The following is a 16,621-nucleotide window of genomic DNA, read 5'->3' on the forward strand; positions in this document are numbered from 1 at the left end:
AAGGAATCGATCAGTGCTGCCTTTCGTAAAGACGTTATGGAGCCCTCTCGCAAAAGGCTACGGATGTCGGCCCATCCCATAGTGGAGAGTGCCGTAATGGCATGGATAAAAGAAGTTCGCAGCTGGAACATTCCGTTAAGCAGGCCTATAATTGCTGCGAAGGCTGCAGTCTTTGCCAGCCAAATGGGCATCAGCGAGTTCGGCGCGTCGGAAGGCTGGCTGTCGCGTTTCAAGGCGCGTCACGGGCGGACATTTAGAAACGTTTGTGGGGAGTTAGCTGAAGTCGACAAGGAAACGTGTGAACAGTGGGTCTCCAGTGAACTGAAGGAACTCCTTGCTAATTATGCGCTCAGCGATGTATTTAATGCTGACGAGACGGCGCTGTATTTCAAATTGTTCCCCAACAAGACCGTCACTTACAAAGGCGACACTTGTGCTGGCGGAAAGAGAAGCAAAGAAAGAATCACCGTCATGATGTGCGCAAATGCGACGGGCACGGAACGGTGCCGCTTGCTGGTGATCGGCAAGGCAGAAAAGCCTCGCTGTTTTAAAGGCATCAAGACGCTTCCTGTTGATTACACCGCAAACAAAAAGTCGTGGATGACACGGAAATTTTCACCCGACTGGCTGCGCAAGCTAGACAGGAAATTCGCTGCACAGAACAGGAATGTTCTTATGTTCGTGGGCAACTGTACAGCTCATTGTGACGTGAGTGAACTGACAGCAATCCGCTTGGAATTTTTGCCTAAAAACACGACTTCTGTGCTCCAGCCTATAGATCTTGGAGTTATTCAGAACTTAAAAACTCTATACAGGCGCCACCTCCTAGAGAGATTTCTTCTTTGTTTGGACAGTGGCAAGTCGTACGACATCGATTTGCTTGGAGCTGTCCACATGCTGGCATCATCGTGGAATACCGTCAAGCCAGAAACTATCAAAAATTGTTTCTGCAAGTGTGGCTTCGGGGACGCCCTAGAAACATGCAGCGCAGAGGTAGCGGAGGCTTCGTCTGATGATGACTCCGTCGTGCTTGACCGTGGCTACGCGGCTTTGTCGGAGGGTGTCGCCTTTGAAGCCTATGTTGACGTTGACAACGGTGTGGAGACGTCAGGGCCCTTGAGTGATGAGGATATAATCGCGGCTGCATATGCTCCACAGGGCTCACGGGTGGCGAACACGACTGAAAGCGATGAAGAGTCCGACGAAGGCAACGATCCGGTGCCACCCCCTAGTGCATGTGAAGTAGCGTCGGCGCTCGATCTCGCTGCACGATACTTCTCCACCGATGAGAATTCGGATCCTGCGCTGGAACTCTTGGGCAAGCTGCAGTCGATGCTTGTGGAGTCGCGGCACAAGAAACGCAAGCAAACGCACATTACCGATTATTTTTCCATGTAAATAAATATGTTTTGAAGCTCGCTACTCACACGAATGCATTCCGGTTCTTGTTTGCGGCGCATGACTGACCGATTAGTCCCATTCATTCGCCGTTGCGGCTCAATTGCAAAAATTATCGGAATCGCCCTCTGTTAACGTGCAGTAAGCGCCTAGCCCTCTTTACTCATGGTAATGAGTCAACATGTGGGCTCGGCCAGCACGGTGGGCCACGAGGGCGCTCATTCCAGTGCCCGACTGTTAATTTGAACTCCGCTTAATTCGAACAATTTTCTCGGCCCCTTCGAGTTTGAATTAACGAGCTTTTACGTAGCCATTAGGTATCAACAAAGGATATTGCTTCAGTGCGCAAGCAGCTTGAGAAGATTCAAAAACTCAGAGCATGCATTGCTGTTTCATAGAATGCCCTTGCCCAATTTGTAAGTAGACTCGCGATAATTCAAACTTTAATAATTCGTACTTTTGGTTAATTCAAACACAAATCAAATTTTTGGTTGGTTCATCATGTTTTCAATATATTTTAATGCCGCTTAATTCAAACACAGCAATTCGGTTAATTCATACTTTTTGCTTGTCCATACCGGAAAATTATCGGCTATTGTTTCCGCCACTGGCGAAAAATTTGAGTTCTTATAACACTACAACAGTGGAAAATGTGAAAATAAGCGCACTATGATTTAAAAAATAAAAGAAAGCGAAGAAGAGCCTAACAAACAAACGTTCGAAACAAAACAAAAGCCTCCCGAAGGTCGCTGCTCAACTTATTGTGGCTTGCTAGCCAGTTCAATGGAGAAAATTCGAAATTACAACAACACTTAACCCTCAAAACTTGTGGAAAAGACGATGGTCCGCCTTCGCCTGTAAAAATTTTCAAAACTGGAGGAGAAAAAAAAAAAAGATGTGAAAGTGACGTGAGTAGCGTCGGCCGACTGCGAATCATGTGATCGCTCGTGCGTTTCTTTCCCTGGTCGGTTGCCCGCGGCGGTAGCACCATGTCTCCACAAGTGAAGTATCGGATGCTCTTTGGGAAAGAAAAATTGGCAGCCATAGAAGTTGAGGCTGGAATGAAGAAGACTGCTGTGGCATTGAAGTATGGGATAACGAAAAGTACACTGACAACGATTGTGAAAGTGAAAGACAAGCTGTGAAACAACGCAAGTTGCTTTGCTGCTGACAGAAAAAGGCTTTGGGAGGCAGCGCATCCGGAGCTTGAGAAGGTGGTTCTCCTTTGGCTTAAGTGCGCTCGGAGCTCCAATCTACCAGTAAGTGGACCGATATTGCGAGAGAAGGCCGAAGAACTGTCTGTGTGCTTTGGAAGTGTAGTGTTGGATGGGTGTTGTGATTCAAGGAGCGACATGGCCTCGCTTTCAAAACTGTAAGTGGAGAAGCGGCAGCGGTGAGTGAGGCGGTTACTACCAACTGGCAGCAGATGTGTCTTCAGAGCCTACTGCTTGAATACTCCCCAGCTGATATTTATAATGCTGATGAAATGGGACTATTCTTCAAGTACCTGCCTCAGCAAACATTGTATCGCAAGGGGGAACGTTGTACCAGTGGTAAGCTGAGCAAGGAGCGGCTCACAGGCATGGTTTGTGCCAATATGGATGGCAGCCGCAAGCCTGAATTTTTCGTTGTGGGCATATCAAAGCATCCAAGGTACATTAAAGGCGTCCAGACTCTATCCATTTAATATGCAGCAAATTCACGTGCGTGGATGCTGCAGTCTTTGTTTGAAGAGTGGCTGTGGAAACTTGACGTGGTGTTCAAGCGCGGTAAAAGAAAAGTGCTGATGATTGTTGACAACTGTCCCGCTCACGGTGATGTGGAGGGCCTGGGGGCAATTCGTCTTGAATTCCTTCCTCCATACACAACTGCTGTTCTCCAGCCCCTGGATCAGGGGGTGATCAAATGACTGAAGACAAACTACAGGAAGCTACTCCTTAAGAGGATGCTAATATGCATAGACAATACCATGTCGTACAGCGTAACATTGCTGTCATCGGTGGGAATGCTAGCTGACTCATGGAGTGCAGTAACGCCAGCAACGATATGGAATTGCTTCCAGTATGCCTTCCGCATACCAGGCCATAGCAGTGATACTTTGCCTGGCTGCGCTCAAATTGAAAATGAAGACTGCCTCCAAATGCAGAGCAATGATGCAGGGCTAGTGCTTTCTGCCCTCCAGGCACACAACATAGCTGCTGACCTCAGTGAATTTGCAGCTGCTGACGATGACCTCTGCGTGTGCAGGGAAGACACTCTGGACAACTTGGTAGCTGAGTTGTTGCCAGCACAGTACAGCAGCGAAAGTGAAGAGGAGGAATCAGAAGAGCAATCCTCTATGACAGCAGCACAAGCCTTCCACTACTTTGCCGGGGTCCGGAAATTTCTGACTGCAGCAGAAAATTCTGAAAAAGAACTGGCTGCTCTTACTGGAATAGAGAACTTTGTTCTGAATGCACATGCAAAAAAGAAACAATCAACAATTCATGATTTCTTCAGACGGTCCAGCCAGCCATAGATTTCCAATGAATTTGTTCTGGATCCTTCACCCCTGCTGTTTTTATTGTGTAATAAAAGAGTAGAAGTGCTTAAAATGTGATTTAAGTGGATACTTAATTATAATGTGCACTATAATCTTGCTATATGCGAGAACTTTCGATAATTCAAACAAAATTCTGGGGTCCCTTCAAATTTGAATTAATGAGAGTGTACTGTATTTAATAGTGTTAGGGGTCAAAACGAGCTTTTTAGTAGCAGACTTGTTTTTAATCTGGACAGTCAGAGCACTGTATGTTAAAGTGTTCTCGCTAAACATCAGAAGGTGGCTTCTGTGACTCAAGCACAACATCTCTGGTCTGTCAGCTTTGGTGCCCTAATGTGTGGAAACTGAATGGACCCTCCTTTCTGTGCAGGCCCCTGGGAAGCCTTCAGGTGTGCCTGGACTCCCTCAAGCAAGACCTGAACACACTGCACAGTCAGATTCGGCAGAACGTGGAGCTGCCCAAGGCAGGTGTGTCATGCTGATAGCACAGCTGACCGTACAGCAGGCTTGAGTCACATGCTCTCCTTTTTGGCATAAAATGCCCATAAAGGTGCAAGAACAAGATGAGCCTCAGTGGGGAATGAGATCAGTGACAGGATTTAAATGAGGATTTAATTAGGGCCTCGAGGCACTGCTCTGTGCTCACATTGCATTATGCGTGACTGGCGACTCTGGCATCGACAATTTGCGAGCATTGCACCACTGCGCCATGTTTTTAGAGTCCACTGCGTAATTGTGGGTCATGGGAGCATTCCTGATACGAGGGCAGCGCTTATCGGCCGCAGCTACTGCATTCCTGTATTCACAAGAGCACGGGCAAGTGTTCGGAGCACGCAAAAATCTGCATGTTGCGCACAGTGCATTTCAGTCCGAAAATTTCTTAAGTATGTCTAGTGGTAGGCTTGATAAAGAAGTTAGCGAAATTCTTGCCTGAGGTCCTTATTTCATCACAATTCCAATGTAATACTCTAGTTGGGGCTTCTGAGGTATTTAGACGAAGTAAAATACAGTCGATTCTGGATATATCATATTTTCTTATATTGAACTTCAAGGATTCGTATGGAAAATCCCATGCAAAAAAAAAAGAAGCAAGCAGTGATGTTCACATTTATCAAACTATAGTTCTGAGGAACATTTGATCTATCAAAGTGGTTGTTGCGTTCTTACAAAGGGCGCTTCAGCTGTGGCTTCCCTGCAATCACTATTCATTCGAACGGGGCTTGATAGGTGGTGTAGCCTTGGTCACCAGCTGTCAGTGCTATTAGTGCCATAGCACTGCGTGACATGTTAGATGTGGGGTGTGCTTGAGGATGACCTTCAGTCTTGTGTACTTGTTACCTTTCAGAGCTTGTGATGTGAAGACTCCCACCGGCAGGAGTGCAAATACCCCTTGGTCTTCCATTGCGGTGACATATGCCAAAGAACGAATGCTTTTCCCGGTGTTTTGATGGAATGGGGCTAGTTGAAATGGGGGAGGGTAGGAGGGATAGGGGAAGCTACTCAAGAAACAGGTTATAAGATTTTTCTATCCTGTGTTGTGGCCACTGTTCACAGTCTGGTGTTGGGTGTCTGTCTTTATTATTGTATGCACTGTGTTCATGTATCTCCTCGTTGTATGTAGGAGAAATTAGAGAGTAGTCGTATCACTCCTCATATTTTTTCAGGCCTATCGGAATGAAATGGGTTGTTGTAGTCGGCTTGGCATTTAGTCTGTGAATGCACAGTTCATCTGGGGCAAGGGTTAGGAGTGTCACATTCATGCAGAAATGTGTGTGTGTGTGCAAATGATGTATGAGCTGATTGTGGCAACCCCAGGGCCATTTATAGAGTCATTTATACAAGATAACGCTACCGGTGTACTCTGAACACTAAAGTTCAGTTTTTATGGAATTGTGTTTCAACTCAGTTTCAACCTTGAAAGTGGCGTCATGGCGTCTCTGTGCCGTGCCAAGCAGGCCACACAACAATATCAGCGTCTTTGTGTGGCAAATGGAGTTGCACACGGGTGTTTTGCTGCCGATTTCAAGGAAAGACTGATTCATTCATAATGTTTCATGTCTGTGCTATTCATGTTACGTAAAAGTTTGCCACCTTCAAATCTGTACTAGATTATGTTTGTCTTGTCAGGTGACTTTACCATGCAAATGGCAGTACTGGTACTATTTATTGCCACACATTTTCTTGCACACGTGCTTGCTAAACCTTTCTCATTTCTCGGCCTGTTGCCTTCTCTTCATGTGGGGCACTTTGGTATAGACCTAGCAGGTATGTGACCTTGTGTGTTCAGTATGAATGAAATGCTATTTACTATGTTTACACGAAACAAAGCTTTGAACTGGGTCCATAGGCATACTCCAAATGCTCTTTTGCATTCTGTACAGACATTTCAGTGTGTGAGGCCTGTTCCTTGTTTCGGCATAATTTTTTGGGTGTTCTGTAGGCTGGCTTGTGTCACATTCATTGCTTTCTGCTTGTCATGTGGTTTCCCATTATCAGCTATACTACCTGTTGTGACGAATGCTGAAATACCTCAGCTCAGCACAGGTAGTTGGAATTGTGTCCTGAGGTGTTGACCAAATGAGCATGTTCTCACATTGAAAGCTAACGCACAATTTTTTTTTTTATTAATTGCTGTTTATGTGCATCCAAGAGTATATGGTACCTCGTATGATTGAACCCTTCAGATAATGATTTAGGCTTTCTTGAAGCTGAGAAATGTGTAGGTCTGGATAGCGAGCGCCACGCAAATTTGAGCACAGGCCTTATGTTTTTAGGCCATTCTGAAATAATGGGGCAACACAATATGACATGTTGCACTGCCTGCTTATTGAGTGACATTCTTACAGGAGCAACCAGGCCAAGATTTACATTGATTCCTGGCAAGCTAGTGTGCATCCGGGATTTCATAATGGCAGATTTTTTTCTTTATTTTATTGCCAAATTAATCTGGTCATGCTCTTTTCTCTGGTCACTGTTCTTGTTTTCTGGACGAAATTGATTATTGTATACGAGGCCGTAATTTCATGTGGGATACAGCTGCCTGTCTCTCGGCGTGTCTGAATGTAGTCATGAGCAAAAGTGGAGAGACCACATGATTCAAGAAAACTGCTCGCCAGCTTTTTCTGACGGTGGTTATTTCGGAGATAGGCATAAGGTACACTCCTAAATATACTTGCCATCTTGCCCAAGCAATCTTTTCTGGCACCTTTTCTTATAAAAAAAAAAAAGGCAGTCATAGCGCTTTGCTTGGTCTCCCATTTTTGCTTACGGGTGTATTGAGTGAAGTGACCTATGTAGTGCAATTGTACAGAGTTCTGTGGAGTCCCTATGATAGATCCAACAATCTCTCAGATTGTTTGGTGCAGTTGAGATTCATGGATGCTTAACATGAACCGGTGAATGAAGTGCCTTTATTGGAATTGTACCGAAGCTTTATTTAGGATAATTGAAGACTATTTTTCCAGTAGTAATGAAATCTGAATGTTTTGCACAGTTGTTTTCTTTGTGGCTTCTAATGCAGAATACATTTGAGGGCTTTTCCTCGAGGGCTTTGCGTAGGCAGGTTTCGGGCAAAAATTTTAGAAATCACAGAACATGTTTGTGACTGCTACCTTCATCTGCTACTCAGGGATGTTGCCTGGATTTGACTGAGTCATCACTGCTTTGCCGGCAGAGTGCTGCTTGTTATGTGGTCTACGTTGGCTAATCTAAGCGGCTGCAGTGATTTGATGGTGCAGTTATACGTATGGTAACTAAGATCGTGTGTTAATAGCAAAAATGTTCTTTCCTGGCCGTTTTAGGCACTGGCTCATTCTTTGTATTGGATAAAGGAAGCTTATTAATGTGCTTCTCCAGTGATGGTGGTGCGGAATTGCTGTCCTTGAATGCGTTTGCAACAGATAAATTCAATGAATCAGGCTGCAAGTTTACTCTCAAAACATCCGCACGTTTGTGTAGTTCAGCTTGGTAGTGACTTCAGGCTCAATAATAGTTAGAAAATAGTAGCGAGTATTAAACGCATTTGTTTTGCTCCTACAAGAAAAATGTATTATTCTCAACTGCAAGTTTTGCAGTGGTGCGTTTGCATGTAATCTTTTTGTATTGCAGATTAGAACAGGCATGTGATGCAGCTTTGTTTCATTTATGCCTTGCTCCATTTGCACAATGTTAATTATGACTTAGCGGTGGCAATCAGATTAGATGGTAACTTTTAATACAGAAATTTTAGCCATGTAGAATTGAGGCCCAGTTGGTTTTGCCCACCAGGACAACTAATGGGTTTTGTAGGTGTCATGGACTGTCATATTAGCTTTGAGATGGTAGCAAGCTGAGTATGTTCCACCTCAACCTGATCACCGGAATGAAGGTTGATTAGCAGCATACTGATTAAGCGTTTAAAATAATTATTGATATGAGTTAGGGCTGCCTCTCGTTCAAAGAAACATTTTTACGTCTTTGATCTTCATTTCCCGTGATGTTAGTGGCAATAGCAGCTATGTTTCCCTGGACTGCTTGTGATTTCACCATAGCACAAATTTTTTGCAAGTCCATTATCCCTCTTCGATCGTGCTTAGTCTCCAGGAGGTTGGAAATTTTGAAATTTTTTACCAGGAACAGTCCAAGACTGCTTCAACTGGGCTCAGTGCTAAGGAAAATGCACAATTTGTTTTATGAGAATGTGTTCATCTCCTCGCTTCAGGGTTGCAACAGTCTATTGCAGTTGTGCATTAACGAAGTGGATCCACTCTTGTCACAGTGGTGGTGGGCGCATACGTCTCCACACTGAAAAGAATACAGTAGTGTTCTGTGCCTGAGGGTTCCACAGACGCAGTAGAGTGAACTGGATTTAAAGCTTCGGCATTTCTAACTCACCATTAACTTTGCAAGGGTTTTAAGCAAGCATTGGTCGCACAAAGCAGGCGAATGATCACCTATTTAGTGCTGCACAGTGTATGGTAGAGGTAGTTAAACATACTCAATGGAGACAGCGAAACTAGTGTAATAGTCAGGCTGGAATTCTTACTGTGATAAGGAGGCTGTGAATAGCCATAGATGATGACTGGAAAATGGGATATAAAGTGGCTGATTATAATCGACTGGGGCCTTTGTTTGGCATTGTTACTACCAGCTCTGAGCACAGGAACAAGACCAATTCTTCCTTCGTCTCAACAGCAACCTCTACTGGGTGCTCATCTTCCGGATTGGGTTCAGCCATGTCAAGCTGACAATGAGTGTAGCAAGTGATATTTGCCACAAGGTACCAGTGCACATTCGGGACTGCAAAAAAACATAGTGCAGTGGCTGAAGCGTATCATATGCATTGTGATGCTATGATATCAGTGTTGCTGGTTCGTTGTTTGGAGAATCTCTGTATCTAAAACCAGTTGTTCTTGAGTGCACAGCCTTTGTGGTGGTGCACACGTTGCTGACGGTGCAATACTTTATACTTTTTGTGGGCGTCTAGCTCGTGCAAACACTAGTAGTGTTTCCATGTGAGATCTTCAAAGACTAGTTTCAAAGCTGAAGTGGTAGCTTGTGTTGCTGGCTTGACAGTTCTGGACCTCGCGCTCAGTACTTGCTTGTGAAAATTTGGGTAGGTCAACTTGTGTGAAGTTTTGATACATACTGCTTCCAGCAGTGTTCTTTTCTCGCAACCCCTTGTACTTTGGTATCTCTGCGAGCTGCACCTTATGGGCTTGCTGCTAGCCCATCAGTGCTTCCACAGTGGAGGGCTATACTGGTGCCTGTGCAAACATTGTTTGTGTACACAGTGGAAATGAAACATGTTTCATTCTTTCTGTGAGTGCTGACTCTTTGTCCTGGTTGACCACCAAAAAGTGGCAAGTGGGTATAATGCTTGTTGGATGCTGCATTGGCTGCTCAGTTTGCAGCTATATTACTGAGGTGGCTTAGTGGTCAGGGCACTCGACTGCTTAGCCAAGTGCCCGGGTTCATTCCCGGCTGTGACGGCCGCATTTCCATGGAGGTTAAATGTACAAAGTGCCCGTATTGTGTGTCTGGATTAATCTGGTGGCCCCTCACTAAGGCTCATAGTATCTGCTGTAGAAATAACACACCCCTGTTGTCTTGCTGTGCATGCAGAAGGGAATTTAAAGGGACCATGAAATGCTTGAGACGAAGTTGACTAAAGCAGATGAGTGATGGGTATTCCGTCGCTAGTCACTCATTACAAAAATTTTATAGCTAGCTTCATTCACACGCAAGGTATTGGTGATTAAAAATGGCTGCCTTCTTTTCTCTCCTCAACTCAACACTCTGAGACATCATGAAAGGTCATCAGATGACGTTTGGTTCGCAGACTTCCAGTTGTCATTGGTCACTGGCTTTGCAGCCGATGACAGAACAAGGCGTATTCATCTTAGCGGACGCACAGAACACGGTGAATAGCTGTGGAGCCACCGACAGAAATATGTGGCTTTAATAAATTAGAACCATGTGCGCAAAGGCATTAACCTTGCTCACGAATTTCTGAGAGGTTCGAGCAGCGCACAGCAGACGACTTTCGCAGTTACCTGAAGTGTGTTTCGTGACGCCGTGGCTGCATCGAATGGTGGCCTCTAGTTGCTCTAGTCGCCTGTCGCTCTTTGCAGTTGACACAGACGATTTAAAGGAGAATAGGGAGTTAAGTTCCCCTTCATGGATCACTGCCTTGTCGTGGCGGAGGGGCTTGCGAAACTCGATGAAGTCGTGAGCTCTGCTGTGTAGGGCCACCCAAGATAGACAGGTCACGGCAGAGAGTTCTGACAAAATGTGATTCACTGGAGAAGGTAATGGCAACCCACTCCAGTATTTCCTGCCAAGAAAACCCTATGGCCAGTCACAATACCATTAAAGATATGGCGCCAGAAGATGAGCCCCCCAGGTTGGAAGGCGTCCCAAATGTTACTGGGGTGAACAAAGGGCGATTCCTAGTAGCTCCAGGACGAATGAAGCGGCTGGGCTAAAGCCAAAAGGACGCTCAGTTGTGGATGTGTCGGGAAGCGACCGGAAAGTCCGATGTTGCAAGGAGATAGTATATCAAATAGCAACATGGAATGTAAGATCTATAACGCAAGGTAAACTGGATGTCGTCAAGCGAGAAATGGACAGATTGAACATTGATATCTTGGGTATCAGTGAGCTCAAGTGGACTGGAATGGGAAAATTTAACTCCGGCGACCATTATGTCTTTTATTGTGGGCACGAATCCAGGAGAAGGAATGGGGTCGCCTTCATAGTAAACAGAAGAATGGGCAAAGCAGTGCTAGGGTACAACCCCAAAAACGACCGAATGATTTCACTTCGGATCCAATGTCACCCTTTCAACATAACAGTTATCCAAGTCTATGCACCGACCACTACTGCTGAAGAAGCTGACGAGAGATTTTATGCGGACCTAAAATGCCTTTTAGACCGCACCCCTTCATCAGACGTCGTTTTTCTCGTAGGAGACTGGAATGCTAAGGTCGGGAGTGAAGAAATATCCGGAATTATAGGCAAGTTCGGTCTTGGTGAGCCAAATGAAGCTGGGCAGAGGCTAGTAGAGTTTTGTCAAGAAAACAACCTGACCATAGTGAATACTCATTTTCAACAGCACAAGAGGCGCCTGTACACATGGACATCACCGGAAGGTCTGTACAGGAATCAGATCGATTATATTCTTTGCCGGCAGAGATGGAGAAGCGCTATACAAGCAGTAAAAACAAGGCCTGGGGCTGATTGTGGCACCGATCATCAGCTTCTTGTTGCCAAAATTAAGCTTCGATTGAGGAAAACGCAGAGAACTAGAAGGCCTTTCAGGTATGATCTGGATCAAATTCCATTAGAATATGCTGTGGGAGTGAGGAATCGATTTCAAGAATTAGATCTAGAAGACAGAGAGCCCGAAGAGATGTGGACCGATGTCTGTGATATAATACAAGAAGTTGCTACTAAGGTAGTTTCAAAGCAAAAGAAATGCAAGAAAGCAAACTGGTTATCTGAAGAGGCTTTGCAAATAGCTGAGGAAAGGAGGATGGCAAAAGTTATGGGGGAAAGAGAAAGATACAAGGTTCTCAATGCGGATTTTCAGAAAATAGCAAGGAGTGATAAGAATGCCTTCCTGAACATACAGTGCCAAGCAGTTGAGGACAACAGCCAATTAAGGAACACAAGAGCTCTGTATAAGACAATCAAAGATAGCAAAGGAAGCTTCTGTGCTAGCTGGGCGTGATAAAGGACAAACGAGGCAAGGACCTCACTGAAGCCTCAGAGATAAAGAAGAGGTGGCAGGAATACACAGAAGAACTGTACAAGAAGGACCCGAAAGTGCAAACCCAACATAAGACAGTTGTGATTACTGATCTCGAGCCGGGCATCCTGAAGAGTGAAGTTGAATGGGCCTTAGCCAGCCTTGCTAAGAATAAAGCTAGCGTAATTGATGGCATTCCAGCTGAGTTGCTTCAAAACCTCAACCATGACGCTGTTAACATTCTGCATACATTATGTCAGAAGATTTGGACAACTCTGCAGTGGCCACAGGATTGGAGGAGGTCAGTTTACATCCCCATCCCAAAGAAAGGCAGTGCCAAGGATTGTTCCAACTACCGCACGACCGCGCTTATTTCGCATGCTAGCAAGGTGATGTTGAAAATCCTCCAAGGTAGGCTGCAGCAGTATGTGGATCGGGAGCTTCCGGACGTGCAAGCTGGGTTTCGCATGGGTAGAGAAACTAGAGACCAAATTGCCAACCTTCGCTGGATCATGGAAAAAGCAAGAGAGTTCCAGAAACCCATCTACTTCTGCTTTATTGATTATGCAAAAGCGTTTGACTGCGTAGATCACAGCAGATTGTGGCAAGCTCTCCAAGAGATGGGAGTTCCAATTCACCTCATCTGTCTCCTCAGGAACCTGTATGAAGGGCAAGAGGCCACAGTCAGAACTGGGCATGGTCTTACTGATTTGTTTCCGATCGAGAAAGGAGTGAGGCAAGGCTGCATACTGTCGCCCTGCCTATTTAACCTATATGTAGAGTGCATCATGAGAAAGGCCGGTCTAGACGAGTCTTCAGCTGGAGTGAAGATTGCTGGAAAACGTATCAACAACCTTAGATATGCGGATGATACCACTTTAATGGCAGAAAGTGAAGTGGAACTCAAGAGACTTCTGATGCGCGTACAAGAAGAGAGTGAGAAGTTTGGGCTTAAACTGAACATTAAAAAGACAAAGATCATGGCGTCTTGCCCTATCAAGTCCTGGAGCATCAATGGACAAGAAGTGGAAGCTGTGACAGATTTTCTCTTCTTGGGCTCCAAGATTACCTCGGAAGGAGACTGCAGCCATGAAATTAGGAGATGCCTGCTTCTGGGAAAGAGAGCAATGGTTAGCCTTGACCGCCTAGTAAAGAGCAGAGACATTAGTCTGCCAACCAAGATCCGTATAACTCGTGCTATGGTCTTTCCAGTTGTGATGTATGGATGCGAGAGTTGGACTGTGAAAAAGGCTGACCGCCGAAGAATTGACTCATTTGAATTGTGATGCTGGCGAAGACTCTTGAGAGTTCCTTGGACTGCCAGAAGATCAAATCAGTCGATATTGTCGACCATAAACCCTGACTGCTCATTGGAGGGTCAAATTTTAAAGTTAAAGCTCAGCTACTTTGGTCATCTGATGAGAAGAGAGGAGTCGCTGGAGAAAGATTTGATGTTGGGAAAGGTTGAGGGTCGCCGGAGAAGGGGTAGGCAGCGAACGCGATGGTTAGATGGCATCCTCGAGGCACTGCAGATGGAGTTATGTGATGTTAGGAAGATGGTGAGAGACCGGAAAATGTGGCGTGACATGGTCCATTGGGTCACGAAGCGTCGGACACGACTGAACGACTGAACTGAACTGAGGGAGTTAAGTTGAAAGTCTTTTATTGAATAGGAAGGCTCATGGCCATGGATGGGGGCAACGGGGAGTAGGCAGAATCTTCAGTGTTTGCACAGGTCATCACTCTAATCACATTGCTCTGACCTAGAATAGGGAGAATATTTCTAAATCTCAGTACCATGCATGGACCAATCAGCCTGTGAATTCCAAGAAGTCTTTAAGAACTTTATAATAAAAGATGACTTGGTTTCAAGGAGTTATATTCTGGGCGAATGCTCAGAAGCATTCATTTTACACATTAAAACTTTTATCAGTTGCCTTTATGGCCATTTCACGGTGCTTTTAAGGGGAAAGACAGTCGTCCGCCTCAGTCATCAAGCATAAAATTTCAATGAAAGCTTTATTGGCCACAATTATTTTCTACAAATTAGCTCCAGGAAGTACATTAGCCCTAGGACCCATGAAAAGCTATTTACAAAAACTAGAAAATGCTCACGAGTAATAAGTATGTCATCAATATCGTCATCATAATGATATATGGGCGATAGGAAATGATACTCATTATTTCTCTTTTCAACTCTGCCCTCGCCGGCGTGCAAGGAAAATGTAAAATCATGATGGTGCCCCATCACGCTCCGTCCTGCCTGCGTCTCAATCATCATTCATCATCAGCCGGACTATACCCACTGCAGGTGAAGGCCTCTCCCGTATTCCTCCAATTAACCCGGTCCTGTGCTACCTGCATCCACTTGACCCGCCTTTCTGCCGCCCCCTACTACGCTTTCCTTCCCTTGGAATCTTACCAATTAGCGACCATCGGTTATCCTCTCTTCGCACTACATGTCCCGCCCATGCCCATTTCTTCCTGATTTCCACTAGAATGTCGTCATTTCTCTGACCCACTCTGCGTGCTTCCTGCCTCTTAACTTTACACCTACCATTTTTCATTACATAGCCCTCTGCGTTGACCTCAACTTAAGCGGAACCCTTTTCGTTAACCTCCATGTTTCAGCCCCAGAGGGGAGTACAGGTAAGATTTCACTTGAGATTGTCCAGTGAGTGGGCGCGCTCAGCAAGCCCATGTGATGTCATATGGAAGGTTTGCGCGTGGCGTCGTGTCACTCGATGTGCCGCCATCCTGCACAACATTTTAAGAGCCCTCGATCTCCCCGTGAACACCTCGAACCAGCGTCTACTGGGCCTGGGCATGGTGAATACGTTCCGGGAGATTAGGCTCACTTAACCAACCAATAAACCGTTTTATCATGGGCGCTGCCATTTTGTGTATGTGGCGCCATCTAGCGGCCGAGTTGTGAACAACCGCCATGCCGGTATGTGGGGTCCCATCCGCGGAACAGGCGACATGTAGCGGAAATCGGCATTTTGGAGCTTTCGCGTGCATATTTTTCCTTTCTGAAAGTACCTAACTGAAAGAAGAAAAAAAAAGTTTTCAGTAGCAGCGAAGCCATTCGGCCAGAAATGACAAAACATTATGCTCCTGATCAGGTCGGCTGAAGGCTACAAGCCTGATTACAATTAGTGTGTAACTTCTATGTGGCACAGAGAGGCGGCGGCGCACCACTGGCAGTGATGGCAGCTTTCGATCTACTTTTTATTCTTAAATGATTTCTAGAGACTGCTTACAGTAACAATTTGAGGAAAGAAAGAAAGCGAATGTAGCCGTTTCATGTCCCGTTTAGGAGCAATGCTAATCGCGCTAGATTTGTTGGGTCAACCGATCATTCATATAGGTACTCTCTACCGTCTCTACTGCTTGAGCGGCTACTGCGGAAGTTCCCACACCTCCACTGGGGTTCTATTTTAAGTATCCATAATCCATTTCGGATCCATTTACTCTACCCTGGCTGCTTTTGTTGGGTGACAATCGGGCAGGGTGTTCAAGCGTCCACTACCAAGCAATCGGATTTCAACATTGCCTAGTGACTCAACGACTCAACCACCTGTTTGCCGGTATGTGCGGGGAGTGGCGATGACCTCAACAGCGGAAGCTGCTATCCTGCAATTTCTCTGACTGGACGTTAGTTGCGTTTGTCTGACGCTGCCGTCATGCTGACATTAAAATACAAGATAAAATGGACAAGTGATACCTATGGAATATGAACCTTAAATTATGTCCCATATAATGACCTCATCGAAAGTTGCTTTTGTCAACAATTATATAGAGTCCAGTTTTCGTCGCAAGGTTTGCTTACTGCAAGCAATCTCTGCTATTCCTATGACCATATTCCCATTTATTATCGGCAGCAAAATCTTAAGAGATGCGTATTTTCAATATATATATATATATATATATATATATATATATATATATATATATATATATATATATATATATATATATATTTAAGCGCTGTTTCACTAAAGTTGACTACCAATTTATTAGCATATCGTTGTCTTCAAGTGGGACAGGTTCTGTCATACTTGCATTAACCTCAGGTGACTGAATCGAAATAGTTCTTTACCTGGCGGCATCTCGTAAATATTTGCCGCAAGGAATACCATCCGCTTGTTGCCCAAAGTCTGCCGTTGTTGCACGGGTACCCAGTTTTTCCGGTCTCTACTCTACAAACACAGTTTTTGGAACTCGCACGAAAGGCTGCTAAAGCGAAACATTTTCGGTTGGGGCTTGAAATTCAGAAGCTGCTCGTCTTCGCCCAATTGAGTGAGTTGCAAGTGGAAGAGTGTAGAGCAACACACGCGCATACGCCGCTGTTAATCTTTTATCTTCTGTTAACCATCTCCTTTTGGTTTGTATTTTTTTGTTAATGCAAATAACTGAGTAAAAAAAAAAGATTGCGTTAACCGCGGCAG

At 45.1% G+C, this 16,621-nt stretch overlaps 1 protein-coding gene across 4 annotated transcripts in view; it reads left to right on the top strand.

The window, feature by feature from the left end:
- The window catches only part of LOC146194476 (uncharacterized), a 51,826-nt gene extending 41,473 nt beyond the window's left edge, over nt 1–10,353 (top strand). For all 4 annotated transcript variants that reach the window (XM_084597429.1, XM_084597430.1, XM_084597428.1 and 1 more), the window contains 2 exons: nt 4,311–4,408; nt 5,286–10,353. In XM_084597429.1, the coding sequence (XP_084453555.1) occupies nt 4,311–4,408; nt 5,286–5,299 (112 nt within the window). In that variant the 3' untranslated portion in view covers nt 5,300–10,353. The remainder of the gene's footprint in view (nt 1–4,310; nt 4,409–5,285) is intronic.
- Nucleotides 10,354–16,621: the final 6,268 nt, after the last annotated feature.

The sequence above is a fragment of the Amblyomma maculatum genome, chromosome 3 (assembly GCF_055883805.1).
Source record: "Amblyomma maculatum isolate TAMU_Amacu chromosome 3, ASM5588380v1, whole genome shotgun sequence".
Taxonomy (NCBI): Eukaryota; Metazoa; Arthropoda; class Arachnida; order Ixodida; family Ixodidae; genus Amblyomma; species Amblyomma maculatum.